General features: G+C 52.2%; 1 protein-coding gene across 3 annotated transcripts in view; it reads left to right on the top strand.

Annotated features, from left to right (window-relative positions):
* Lmf1 (lipase maturation factor 1) overlaps positions 1-14,136 on the top strand; it is a 105,454-nt gene that overhangs the window by 52,084 nt on the left and 39,234 nt on the right. For all 3 annotated transcript variants that reach the window (XR_005976479.1, XR_005976478.1, XM_041676557.1), the window contains exon 4: positions 5,258-5,406. Coding sequence is in view for 1 of the 3 variants with exons in the window: in XM_041676557.1 (XP_041532491.1) it covers positions 5,258-5,406 (149 nt within the window). In the remaining 2 variants the exon portion in view is untranslated. The remainder of the gene's footprint in view (positions 1-5,257; positions 5,407-14,136) is intronic.

The raw sequence follows: 14,136 nt of genomic DNA, 5'->3' as shown, positions 1-14,136 counted from the left end.
GCTCCCTGCTCCCTAAATCTCCCATCCCATCCCACTAATCCTGTGATCCCCTCCCAGACTGTTGGGCCCACAGCTTGACTTGGCTGTGCTCTGCCCTTGGTTGGCTCCAGCCTTGCACCCAGCCAGATGATGCATGCCTTGCCTCTCACCTACCATACGTGTTCATCAAGCTGGTGGTCCTGAGATCCCACCTCCCCTTGTCCCCCACCTCAAGCTGTCTTTCTTCCTGGCTGCTTTTAGCATCAAACTCTCTAGCTTTAGCTTCCGCATCCCTGAGCCACTCAGCCAGACAGCCTCCCCGTCAGAGCCACTGTCCAGTGTAAAGCTGCCTGACCTCCTCGTGCTGGCTCCTTGTGTCCCTTCTTTCCAGCATTTGTCCAGCTGAGGCACAGACAAGGCCTCTGGGTGGATGTTCGGTGTCTTTCTTCTTTCTTCAGTGCCAGTGAACAGAGGAGCCAGCACCATCCTTTGGTTCTATCTGAGAACAAGTAATGTAGAACCTAGCCAGAGAGTAGGGCCCAGATCGGTCCCTCTGCCTCTGCTTCTCCACTTGCAATCTCTAGTGTCTAGAATCTTCTGCCTTATTGGTTCTCCCTTATATCTGTCTTCTCCTGGCTGTATCCAGTCTCTGTAGATGCCTAAGCCTCCTGGATAACATAAGGGAGAGGCCCAGATGGAGCCCCTGGTTCTGGTGACCTCAGGTTGAGAACTACATGGCGTCTGCTTCCGTTTCCTCGTACCATTGGTGTTTACATTTAGAGACTTAGTTCCGGGGAGCCTCCCTGTGGGTCCACAGCAGTGTGCTCCTCCTAGCCCAGGCTGGAGGAGCTAGGAAGGCTGCACAGCTGGCTTCGAGAAGCCACGGTGATCACTGTGAACAGCATGTAGGGAAAGCAAGACTGGCACCCCCTGAGTGTCTCCTCAGACACAGCGCGGAGATGTGGCCAGGTGGGCTGGCCTCTCACCACATCCTTCTTCTCCACCATTCAACAACCAGGCCGTTTCCATATGTTTCTGGGATGGTTTTTTTTGTTTTTGTTTTTTGTTTTTTGTTTTTTTTTTTTTTTTTTTTTTTGGTTTTTGGTTTTTCAAGACAAGGTTTCTTTTTGTAGCCTGTGGCTGTCCTGGAACTTGCTCTGTAGACCAGGATGATCTAGAGCTCAGAGATCTGCCTGCCTCTGCCTTATGAGTGCTTGGATTAAAGGCATGTGCCATCCACCACCCAGCTCTACCTGGCTCTTATTCTTGAAATAGGATCTCACTAAGTTGTCCAAACTGTCCTAAACTCACTCTGTAGCAGAGATGACCTTGAATTCCTAATCCTCCTGCCTCCACCTCCAGAGTGCTAGAGTTACATACAAGTCTGCGCCATGATGCTCAGTCTATTGGTGTGGTGCTAGAGATCTTACCCAAGGCTCCCTGCACGCTCCCAATAAACACTCTGCTAGCAGTCCCTCTTAAACATGAGACACTCGCTCCTTCCTAAGAATAGTTTCACAGGCACGCCCTGGTGCATCTGATCTCATCTGTGGTACCCAGTGAGGATGCTTCCTGGGGCCACCCAAGCCTTTTGCCCGTACCCTAAGAAACAGCTCTGAACGGAGAGCTTTTCTAAGCTGTTTGGAGAGGTTGTGCGGTGTCTTTCCATATGCACAGATCCCTGATACAGTTGCTTCCATGCTCTGTGTGACTAGCGATGAAGGAGGCAGACACTGAAGTGAAGGTTCTAGAACCAGCTGCATGTGGCCATGTAAAAGGAGTCCATCACACAGGACTGTCACTCAGGATCCCTCGAAGGCCTGTCCTGACAGCTGCCTGATGTTACGCTGGTGAGACTGTGCCCCTGTTACCTGAAGCATGAACTAGGAAGAAGCAGCACTGTCCCCAGAGACCCTCGCTAGCTGCCCTGTAGAGAGGCCTTGGCTCACAGGCACAGGCGGTGGGAGGGGGCTGTTCAGAATACAATTGCGCAGGGCTGTATGTATTCACAGTTGTAGCTGCCCTTATCCTTTGTCCTGTAGAAGGTGTCATTCCCTCAGTCCCCTGCCTAAGAATTTGGTACACTGAGCAAGAGTGGCTAAGTACCCACCCACCCTCTCTGGGTCACTTGGCCCCTGGCACGTGCTGGGTATTTATGTTTTCTGGGGACTCATCTCCTGCCATGCTGAAGCGGCGAACAATGGCCTGCCTTGTGCACACGGTGCAGCTGCTGAGACACCAGAGATCCAGGCAAAGAGGACAAGCAGGTGGGAGGGCAGCAGCCCTTCCCTCCCCGGGTGTCTGTCATAGGCCACTGCCACCAGGGCAGGTCCAGCTTCTGTCAGAAAGATGCTGGTGAGCCACAGCCATTCCATGAACTGGGGCAGGGCAGAGGGTCTGGTTGGAAGACTTGGCTCAGCAATGTCCAAGTAGGATAGGAGCATCCCATCCCTTCTGAAGACCATGGCGGGGGCTCACACGCACCCTCCTTCCCGTTACAGACAGCTTGTCTTTTGTCACCCTGCCCTGCCCTGTCATGCACCCCACCCCCAGCCCTGTCACCCTGCCTCTTTTGGCACTCGGATGCATTTCTGGGTTCTGCCATTGTGTATCAATCACTTTGATCGGTGTCACTCACTGCAGTGCGTGTTAAAATTCCATTCCTATGTCTGCAGATCGAGCTGGCAATTAGGCAGGCTCTGAGCTCTAGGGAATGTGTCCCCTAAAAGCTCTGAGACTGTGTGTGGCATCTGTCACGGTGCCAGCTCTACTCTGCCCCAGGGCTAGCAAATGGGTCCCAGCAAGGGGTGGGCAGCTTGGTGGGTGTGGGGCAAACTGGGGCAAACAGCTTGCTCTATGTGGTATGAGGTAGACTTACTCTGTGGCCCTAGATTTGCTCTATGACCTCTGGGCTTCTGAGTTCTTTTGCTTGCCCAGTAGAGGAGGGGGCTGGAGCATGTAGTCTTTAAGGTTCTTCCTCAAAATGGTTGCTGCTAGTGACTCTCACAGTGATTATACCAGACACGTCCCTGGTCCATGGACACTACCCCTACCAGCCATAAAATTCCATGGAGTATCAGGCACAGTCATGTGAAATGTATTCTGGACTAATGTAAATTATCCCACGGAAAAGCCAGAGGGATTGTTGTGCAAGGGGGAAACACCCATGTGTAAAGGGGAGACAGTTGGGGGTGGGAGTATTCCTCATCCCATTTTTCAGTGCAGCGGGGCAGGATTAAATCATGCAATACCCAGAGAGACACAAGCTCCTTTACTGGGCATGGGCAGCAGCAGAAGCAGCCAGGCCAAGGGTACCCAGAAGCCATCCCATCCCAGAGTTGGTTTGTAGCTGTCCCTCAGCCCTTTGGTGACAATTCACAAATGCTCAGCCTTGGACTAGTGCCAAGAGCAGGGAAGCTTGGCACCAGAGGCCTCGCTCCACCTGACACACGTGGCCTCCAGCTCAGCAAGTTCCAGCTGCTGTGGCCACAGCCCAGCCTCAACACTCACAGAGGCCCTGGTCGTGACCGCTTGTCCGTCCCACTGTAGCTCCCAGAACAGGCAGTGCCTGTCGGAACCAGCCCATGGCTTGTCCCTGTGCTAACTGCGCCCTCCTCGCCCTCCTCGTCAAGTGGATGGCTTCCAGGGAGGCGGCTGTTGAAATGAACCAATGAAGCCCGTGCCACGCTCAGAGAGGGGCTAGCAGACTTGCCAGGGGGGCAGTCCTTTAAGGGTGGTGTGTGGGAAGTGCATGGGGGCGGGCACAGCAACAGGATCCTGATGGTCAGGAATGGATTTTCTATTTTCGAGCTATTGAGATCTACAGGAATATTGTGAAAATGTAGCTGGCACCCAGATTGCGACCCCAGATCCCTAGTGCCCCAGTCACACACTACCGTCCCCACAACTAATTAACTGATGCCCACGTGACTCATGCTTCCTCTGTTTTCCCTAAGTTTTTCTTTGCTTGTCAGGTTTTACTGACCCAGGTAGCTTTTAGTCACCTCATTCCAGCTGCTCCAGGCTGACATGTTTTGTCCCCTTGCCTTTGAAGCCTTGACGTGCTGCTCAGAGTCAGTGGAGACCCCTCCGTGGGGCCTGGCTCTTGTCTTCCCCGTGCTAGGCTGATGTGAGTTTGGGAGGGGTAGCACCTCCCTCACCTACTTTGATGCGCACTGCAAACCTCACTGAGTTGATCATTTGGGATGGCTACCATAGATGGCCCCACCCCCATGCCGTGGCAAGATGGCGCTATGCAGCCTCTCCCTGCAGAGGACTGTGACCTGTGCACTATGAGGAGCTGTTCTGGGAAATCTGCTCCTGGTCCTCTGTGTCTGTTAAGTCAGTTGTTGGTTCTGTCGGTGTGAACGCATGCATACCTACTTCATACAGTATTATAACTTCATGATAATTAGCTATTTTATCAACTTAATTCTAAAATAGCCTGTGCCCTCTAGAAGATCCTCCTGCGGCCCCTCTTCTGGGAGTACATGTGTGCCCAGTTACTGCTGTCACTACGGATGGCTGATTGTCAGCACGGGGGACAGCACAGCCCTGCCTGGCATCCTGGCACCATGGAGTCACCACCAGTCCTTAGATGGTGAGGGTGATGCCAGCAGTGGGGCCATCTGTGCCACAGGGCTCCCCTCTTTAGGTCTTTGGCAATATAGGGCTCACCCGTGGGCTGTTCTCATGGCATGTCCTGTGCCGAGTCCCCACTGGAAGAATAGCCAGTGTCCACACACAGTCTGCCCTCTCCGGGGCTCGCCAATCGCTGTGCTTAGGTTTGCTGGTCCCTGGCTGCCAGCTTTGCCTGATTCATTGACCTGGGCCAGAGTGTGAGCCGCCCTCTCAGAGTGTGTCATGTGTTGTACCTTCACCTGTGCTGGCAAGCATTCCTTGGGAAGGACGTTCAAAGCTGTGATTTTTTTCACAGAAACCTGTAAACAAAAGGCTTCCCACAAATGCCCATGGGCAGTGCATGCCCAAGCATGCAGTTCAGATCTGATGCTTACGCTGCATCTCCCACAGGATGGTGGCCATCATCTGAACTGGGCATCACAGGTCTCTCCTGTTCATGAAAGCAGGGAACCTGGCGTTGCAGAGTTCCCTGGTCCTAGGCTCTGGGTCACCCTGCTCAGACATCTGTATCCTGTTTTCTGTGAAGACACGTGGTGACATTTGAGGACCTCTTGGTCAGGCTGAACCTGATTGCTATGTAATCATTTGACCCTGTTGACCTTCCTCTTTCTCTCCTTTTGCCCCACCCTCAATACAGGATGGGAATCCCAGCTGCTGGAAACAGGATTCCTGGGGATCTTTCTGTGCCCTCTCTGGACGCTGTCCCGCCTCCCTAAGCACACCCCCACATCTGGAGTTGTCCTGTGGGGCTTCCGCTGGCTGATCTTCAGGATCATGCTTGGAGCGGTAAGTGGAACTGTCATATAGTGTATCTGGGAACAATGTCCTCAGAACAGACCTGGTGACTCTGCTGGCCTGAGCTGGGCTGGGCTGGCTCATCTGGAGCCTGGACCTTCTTGCTGACCTGTAACTGCTCTCCTGGTATTGGCCTCACTCTGCCCACTGAGTCCTCCACTTCACAAGGTGGCCTGCTGTGAACAGTCTGCCCATCAGTTCCACCAGCCACATACACAATCGTTTTCTGTGGGAAGCAACCACAACTTTGAGTCCTTTTCTGGAGGAGAGTTGGGGAAGAGCTGTGTCCTCTCTCAGAATGTCTTGGATGCCTCCAAGTCGTTTCAGAATGATGAAGGTCATGCGCCATTGAAATGTGTTGGTGAAGGGGCTGCAGTGTGAGCCTCTCTTTCCGACCTAGTGCAGCAGCTTCCAGACACCTCTGTCTGCGTCGGTCTTTTTGTTGGATTCCCCAGCTTGCTTCTATGTGTCTCTCACATAAACCAGATGTGTCCAAAATGTTCTAGTCCAGCATGTCAATCATCCGACAGCCTGTGTGGTCGACAGTCCTTGCCTGCTCCAGGGCCGCTCTCCCCACGTCTGCTCCTCCCCACCCCATTACACATTTGAAACTTTGAAGTAAGAGTGAGCCGTCTGCTTTTGACCTCTGGATTCTACAGAGAATGTGGCTGTCTACTTCCCTACGTTGCACTTCTTACTCTTTGGTGAGCTCTTTTTCTAGCTTTTCCATGTTGCAGCCTTACTGGACATATCCTCTCTACGTGGATCTCTTTGCTTGCTTTTACCAAACCAAATGTGCAGAGAAGTTGAGGCACGCCACAAAGAATGGGTCCCTGAGTCATGTGATCACGGTGCTCCCATGTGAGGGCAGGAGTCTTCAAGCCAAGACCTCCTTCAGTCTAGAACATTCTGCACTGTTCTCTGACTGCCCAGACCTTGATTTTCAGGCTTATCTGGTGACCGCATGACTGTTCTGGGCATTACCTATCTCCCTATGCTCATAGTGGCAGCAGTGTCTGCCCCTTCCTGACCAGCTTCCGGCTGCAGGCTCAGGAGGAGCCCGCCTTCCCACTGCAGTCCAGGGTGCTATGAGCCCTCTGGAGCCCATGCTGTCTCTCTGGGGCTGTGCATCTTGACCAGAACTGTGCTCTTGTGGCACTGCAGATCCTCCGGTCTGATCTGACTCCTCCTGCTGTGTGAGACATTCAGGGCAAGAACTTCATAGTCCATCACCGAGGGAAGTCAGGGCAGGAATTTAAACAAGAACTGAAACCGTGGAAGAATTCTCTTTTCTGGCATGCTCTGAAGTTCATGCTTAGCTAGCTTTCCTATACAGTTCGGGAATCCCTGCCTAGGAATGGCGCTGCCCACGGTGGGTTGCTCTCCTTTGTCGTTTAACAATGCCCCACAACATGTCAGTAGGCAGGCCTGATCTGGGGAATCCCTCGGCTGACGCTCTCTTAAGTGACTAGGCTATATCAAGCTGATTGACAGTTTAAGCTGACTGGGACCCCTCTGCACTGTGGGTGAAGCAGCCTATGCTCAGATGAGATAAGCTCCCCGAGTATAAATACCCCATCTTCTTCACCATCTTCTACAGAGTTCACTATATAGGGCATGGGCCTCAGTGAGGGAAATGCCATAGGAGGGTCCCTGATGCCTCAGTGGGCATGTGTGTGCATGTGGCATGGCGGGCTAAGCCCCTTTCTCCACACTGCAGCCTTGGCCTTGGCTCTGGCCCAGGTGCTTTTGCCCCCAAGGATGTCCTGAGGCTCAGGTGGTGATCAGGGCACCTGACAAATTGTTTCTGGGACTAAAACAATCCAATAGCTTTGTGTTTTTATGTGTGGACATTGAAAGTCACCTGATTAGGGCTGGAGAGATGGCGTAGCAGTTAAGAGCACTGGCTGCTCTTCCAGAGGACCCGGGTTCAATTCCCAGCACCCACATGGCAACTCACAGCTGTCTCTAAGTCCAAGATCTGACACCCTCGCCCAGACATACATGCAGGCAAAACATCAATGCACATTAAATAAAATAAATAAATTATTTTTTAAAAAGGAAAAAAGAAAGTCACCGGGTTTCCGGGCACTCTCCGCATGCTTGTTCTCTGAAGCAGGTCACCTGGCCCATAATCCTCTGTGACTGTAGCTGTGTTCTTTCTCTGCTCTTGTGACCGGGGTTCCTGGAGAGGCCTCAGCTGGGACCCACCACATCTACCCATGTCCCCAGCTGTCTCCGGTGGCTGTGAGCTTCCCCATGTTGGGCATATGAAGGGCCATAACAGCCCGACAGGAGAATGGGCAGGTGTGAGAGACCCTAGAAAGGCTGTGTGGAGCCAGTATTGTCAACAGTAACTAACATGGGTGAAATCCTGTGCCTGCCAGGCCACAGTGCTGACTCCGTGTCTGTGCTGCCTTGTGCTGCCGTGTGCTGCAAGCGTGCTGCCGTGTGCTGCCTTGTGCTGCAAGCATGCTGCCGTGTGCTGCCGTGTGCTGCAAGCGTGCTGCCGTGTGCTGCCTTGTGCTGCCGTGTGCTGCAAGCATGCTGCCGTGTGCTGCCGTGTGCTGCAAGCGTGCTGCCGTGTGCTGCAAGCGTGCTGCCATGTGCTGCCGTGTGCTGCAAGCGTGCTGCCGTGTGCTGCCTTGTGCTGCCGTGTGCTGCCTTGTGCTGCCGTGTGCTGCAAGCATGCTGCAAGCGTACTGCCGTGTGCTGCAAGCGTGCTGCCGTGTGCTGCCTTCTCCAAGGCCAGTGTGCATTTGGGAAGGGACACTGAACTGCTTTGCTGTCTTCTGTGACAAAGGGCATTTCTTCCTGGATGGCCGACAGTGCTACAAGCTTAGTCTCCTCTCCTGGTTGGAGTTAGGGAGCCTGAAACTTTTCAGAAGTTTCAAGAAGCTCTATGTGGAAGCCAGCCGTGTTATGAGAGGCAGAATGCAGCCAAACTTGTGTGAAGCCCAGGTCTGCAGAGAAGCTGAGCTATGTGGAGAAGAAGGCTCAGCTCTGTGGACAAGCCCAACTTCATAGAGAAACCCAGCCCTGTGGAAAAGATGAACTAGATGGAGAAGCTAAGCTCTAGAGGAAAGCTGAGCTGCGTGGAGAAGCTGGGCTGTGTGAAGAAGCACAGCCCTTAGAGAAGCTGAGTTGTATGGATAAGCTATACGGCTGTTCCATGCACCATTCTGGTGCCAAGAGTTGAATGCACGCCCCATGATGCCTGACAGTGCGCGAATCATTAGCACATTCTGAAGCCCTTTTATGGCATTTTGATTGACTGCTAGCACCAGCTGGATAAAAATTACCAGGTGCACTAAAAGGTGTAATTACTTGCTACAGTCTTAGGTTGGATATTATTAATCTTGCTTCTGTGGGAAGCATATCAGGAGAGGTGCTGTGGCAACAGAGCGGTGGTAGCCTCCTGTCCATTGTGGGCTGGCTCAGACCTAAGACCGCAAACCAGCCCTCAAGACTTCATCATCTGGAGGCATTTTGTATGCACCCAGATTGGTTTGTCCCTTGGAGCTGAGTCTCAGAGTCCTACAGTCATGATGCGGTGGTGCCTCACTGGAGAGGAAAAGCGGTAGCGTTTGTCGCCTGTGTGAGGCTGAGTCAGGACTAGGACGGCCACATCCTCCAGGCTGCATGGCTGACCCAGGCCACCATCCACCCTGTAAGATGCAGCTGCTATCAGCTCAGATGGGGTGGTGTGGACCCATGATCTACAGAGATCCGGAGCCAGCTTCATGGCCTCTGCCTCTGTGGGCGGCATACCTGGCCAGGGCAAGGGGAAGATCAAGCAGAGCTGAGACCACACTGAGCTGAAGGAGAAGAAGATGGTGGAGGCTGCGGAGGGATCTGTTCTGGATGGAGCTCTGAGAGGCCTGGCCTCTGGCCTCTGCAGAGCCCTGATCTAATGATGAAGGACATCAGCAAGCCCTCTGTGGGGACAGAATTACTGCCCGCTTCCTCTCAGATGTCATTAGAAACAGAAGAGAACAGCCAACTCAGGCCATCAGACTTGGTGGCAAGTCCCTTTACCCACTGAACCTTCTCAGCAGTCCCACAAGACACTATATTCTGTACTGTAGAAACTAGAAAATGAGATCCTCAAGTCTAGCATTTGCAGTAACATCCAAGCCAGGCTGTAATCCGGGCATGTAATCCTAGCTCCTTGGGAGGCTGAGGAAGAAGGATCATAAGCACAGGCACCCTGGTCTACAGAGGAAGTGTAAGGCCAGCTGGGCCCCCGTATAAAGTCAAAAGTTAGTGGTAGAGCCCTGCTTCACGTGCGCACAGTGCTGGCTCAGTGCCCAGCACCACTGTTTAGTTGCTGTTCTAGCACTATCAAGGGACACCATGACCAAGTCAAAAAAGAAAGCATTTAATGGGGAACTGACTTGCAGTTTCAGATGTTATTCCATTATCACCATGGTAGGAAGAATGATGATGTACAGGCAGACATGGTGTTGCAGAAGTAGCTGAGAGTTCTATATCCTGATTCTTTGAAAGACAATGGGCTTGACTTGGGCTTTTGAAACCTCAAAGGTCTCCCCCCAGTAACACTTCCTCCAACAAGGCCAGACCTCCTGATCCTTCTAATCCTTTCTAATAGTGCCACTCCCTGGTGACTGAGCATCCAAATATCTGAATTCATTGGAACCATTCCTATTCAAACCGTCATAACTACACAGAGAGAGAGTGGGGGGAACAGAGAGACAAAGATACAGAAAGACGTGCACACGTGTGCATGCATGCGCGTGCTCGCGCGCGCACACACACACACACACACACACACACACCCCACTCGTGGCTCTTTCACAAAAGGCTCCAGAACAGGTAATCCCTGGCTGTCCTCTTTGGGTGAACCAGGGGAAGAACCATAGGAAGAAGCCATAGGAAGAGCATACAGGATCCTTCTTGGGTGATGGGGACATCTGGTGTCTCAATGGGAGAAGGTGCTGTGTGAATGTGTGTCCTCATCTCCTCAAGCCTTCAGCTGTGCGGCAGCTCAAGAGTTATTTCTAGACCTGATGAGGTCAGCCTATGGCTGAGGAAGGAAGGATGACTGAGGGGAGTAGGAGTTCCCCTCCAACCTGTTTGTCCATGCATCCCTCAGAAACCATGTCCCTCTGGGGTAGTGGGACTCAGCCCAGCCAAGTGCCACCACCTGTGCTGCTACCAACCACGGCCATGGCCTCCCTCTGTCACCCGGTCCCCTAGAGCACAGCAGGGGAGGAATCTTGTTTCCTCTTCTAGTTTTTGGTGGCATTGAAGTCAAGGTGGTATTAGGGGACAGTCTACAGCTAGTGGGTAGACCAGATCAAGGTGACCAGATGCAGGGAGAGCACATGTGCCAGAGTGCCACAGCAGTGCCCGGCGCTCTGCCTGGTCCTTTCTTCTCCTCAACCAGGAACCCAGGTTGCAGCTGCTTGTCCCGAGCCGAGTGAACCGTCCTGCTGTGGGTGTCTGTGGGTGTGGTGGCAGCACTCACTAACTCGACAGGAGCAGGCCTCAGGAAACAGAATAGGCTCCTTGCAAGAGGGTCTCTGCGAGGAGCAGAACCTAACGGGAAGGTACAGCGCTGTGTGCCCCCACACCACACACCAGGAGCCTACTCTAGAGCTCTGGGTTCCCAGGTGTTCCCATGCCTCCAGCCTTGCTGGGTGGGGCTGTGGCCCACGGGGAGTGTCAGCGGTTCTGTGTGGGTGGATGTGGAGCACTGCCCTCCTTTCTCAACTGCAGGAGTGCAGACAGTCTCACATGGCTCCCTCATCCCAGGAAGGTTCCCCCGCCTCCATCCCACCAGACTGTGATGTTTTCCTTAGCACATCATTCTCAGCCACATTGAGGCGGAGGCTCTCCTACTTCAGGAAACTGTAGCGACGTGGGTGTCGCGCCAACACTGAAGGCAGTAGATTACCTTTGTGATGCTTTTTTAAACATTCTTTTGCACTTCTTGATCTCATTCTGTTGGGCAGTTCTTGTGTCTGTAATGAGATTTATATGCTCCTCATTCAGCAGAACTGGCTTTGAGTGCTCGTCAGTGCAGCCCCTCCTCCTCATCTAAAGCTACCGGGCAGAGCCTGGCATCGGACAGAGATGGATTTTCCATGCAAACTCTGGAACCAGCCCTGCCCTTGATTATCCTATCCCGGTGAACTGTGCTGAATGACAAGCTAGCGGTCTCCATTGCTGAGATTCTGGGAATCAAGCCAGCGTCTTTGTTGCTGGGAATTCTCAGGCCTGCACATTACCCAAGGGGAGACCACTTGCTTTTCACATTGACCCCTAGAGTGTGGAAAAGCTGAGAAACCTGTCTGGTCGTACACCTCCCTCCTCTAACCTCTGCCTCCCTCTGCTTCTGCATGTGTGGGTGGCAGTCCCTCCTTTGTGAGATACACACTGCTCTCTTCCTGGAGAGCCTAGCCTGCTGTGAGCTTCACCTGCAGAGGTGCTGCGGGCCCATGAGGGTAGAGACGAGGCAGAGAGCGTGTAGCGCTGGTAGACAGCAAATGATAGGAGCTGTCAGGTCAGGGGCAGAGGGTGTCCCTTCCCCTGACCCTGCCTCTAGGCTGCATCTCTACAGTGTGTCCTGAGTTGGCACCAGACTCCACACAGTTTCTGTCTGTGCTCATCTTTTTTTTTTCAGATTTTTTTAAAATTTGTTAGATTTTTTTTAAAAAAAATACCAATCCAAGTTCTCCCACCCTCCCCTCCTCCCATTCCATCCACACACCCTCTCACCCCACTCCCATCCACTCCTCAGAGAGGGTAAGGCACATTGCCTTGTGGAAGGTCCAGGACCCTCCCTACTATATCTAGGCTGAGCAAGATATACATCCAAAGAGAATAGGATCCCAAAAAAGCCAGTACATGCAGTAGGGATAAATTCTGGTTCCACCGTCAGTGGCCCCTCAGTCTGCCCCAACTATGCATCTGTCAACCACATTCAGAGGGACTAGTTTGGTCCTATGCTTGTTCCTTCCCAGTCCAGCTGGAGTTGGTGAGCTCCCATTAGCTCAGGTAGACTGTTTCAGTGGGTGAACCCATCATGGTCTTGACCTCCTTGCTCATATTCTCATTCCTTCCACTCTTCAACTGGACTTTGGGAGCTCAGTCCAGTGCTCAGATGTGGGTCTCTGCCTCTGCCCCCATCAGCTGCTGGATGAAGGCTCTATGGTGATATAAGATCAGTCTGACTACAGGGCAAGTCGAGATCAGGTCCCCTCTCCTCTATTGCCCAGGGTCCTAGGTGGGGTCATCCTTGTGGATTCCTGGGAATTTCTCTAGAGCCAGGTTTCTGCTAACCCTATAATGGCTCCCTCAATCAAGATATCTCTCTCCTGTTCTCATCTCTGTCCTTCCTCTATATCGACCATCCCATTCCCTCAAGTTCTCCTCTCCCTTCCTCTTCTCCTCTTACCCTCCCCTCTCCCCCACCCCCATATCAGTGCTGTTCTTTAACAGCTTGTGCTGCCAGTTTTCTTGATATTTAATTTTAAAATTAGCATATATTTATTGTATAATATAATGGATCTCCTGACATTTCCATATATGCACATAATGTGCTACTTCTGATACTGTTTTCTTTATGTTTGCTTCATATTTCAGAAGTTAGGAATTTACTACTCAGCCAGGCCTGCTGCTATGTACTATTAAACCCCAGCACTTGAGAGGCAGAAGCAGGTGGATCTCTGAGTTTGAGACCAGCCTGATCTATAGATGATTCTGGAATGGCCAGAGCTACACAGTGAGACCCTGTCTCAAAACAACAACAATAGCAAAGAATTTGGGACTCTAGATTTTTTTAGAACAAAACATAAGCTAAACAGGCAATTCTCATTGCATTGAGAACAGCTGCTACAGCTGAATGGGGTGTTTTACATCATTTATCCTGGGAGGAGGCTGAGAGATCAAGGCTAAGTATCTGCAGTGCCGTGAGGATTGGCATTCTGTGTCTCATGTTGAGGTGTTCCCAGTCCACAGGCTGTGGAAAACAGTGATGAGAACACTACCCATTCGACTTCAGCTTCCTTATTGTTAGTAGAGGCAGTCTTGACCACCACCATGTGTGTGCCTTGCCCTCCAGTCCTGTGTGATTGTCCCTCGCTGCAGCGCCTACAGGTGGGGCCCTCCGATGCTCCTCACACACAGGAAATGGCATCATCTGAAGTAAAGACAGAAGCCTGCATAGTCAGTGGCTTCTGGGTCAGAACTGAGCAGCAGCCAGCACTTAACCCAAGACTTCCTGAGAAGACACACATGCACACACACACCCAGGTCAGCACGTGTGCTGCGGGTCACCTGGGATGTCACAAGAGCTCTAGGTCTGCAGATTTGACAGCTCAGATGAGACAGGCAGATTCCTTGGCAAATGCAGCCACCAAAACCAAGACAAAGGAAGCAGGAAACCTGGAGAGTTTTGTGTCTGTTAAAGACATTGAATTAGAAGAGAAGAAAAACCATTGCAGAAAGAATCCTTCCCCAGCTGGCTTCCCTGGTGAACCGTCAGACATTTCAGGAGGAAATAGCAGCAGTCCTACGCTGATGCTGTAGAAAACACTGGAGGAGGAGCAGTCCAAGTACCTCATGCAACCAGCACTGCAGCACCCCTAGACATAATGAGAACCTGTGGAAACAAAGACCAGAACCCAGGGTCCTCACAAAGGAGCCCGCAAAGATTGGTCGGTGAAATCTTGAATAAAAAGGTACAGGTTCAAT

Source organism: Microtus oregoni, unplaced genomic scaffold (genome assembly GCF_018167655.1).
Source record: "Microtus oregoni isolate MIOR12 unplaced genomic scaffold, Mior012 000027F_ref0000203, whole genome shotgun sequence".
Taxonomy (NCBI): Eukaryota; Metazoa; Chordata; class Mammalia; order Rodentia; family Cricetidae; genus Microtus; species Microtus oregoni.
Note: the sequence above shows the minus strand (reverse complement) of the source record. Positions and strands in the feature narration are given on the sequence as shown.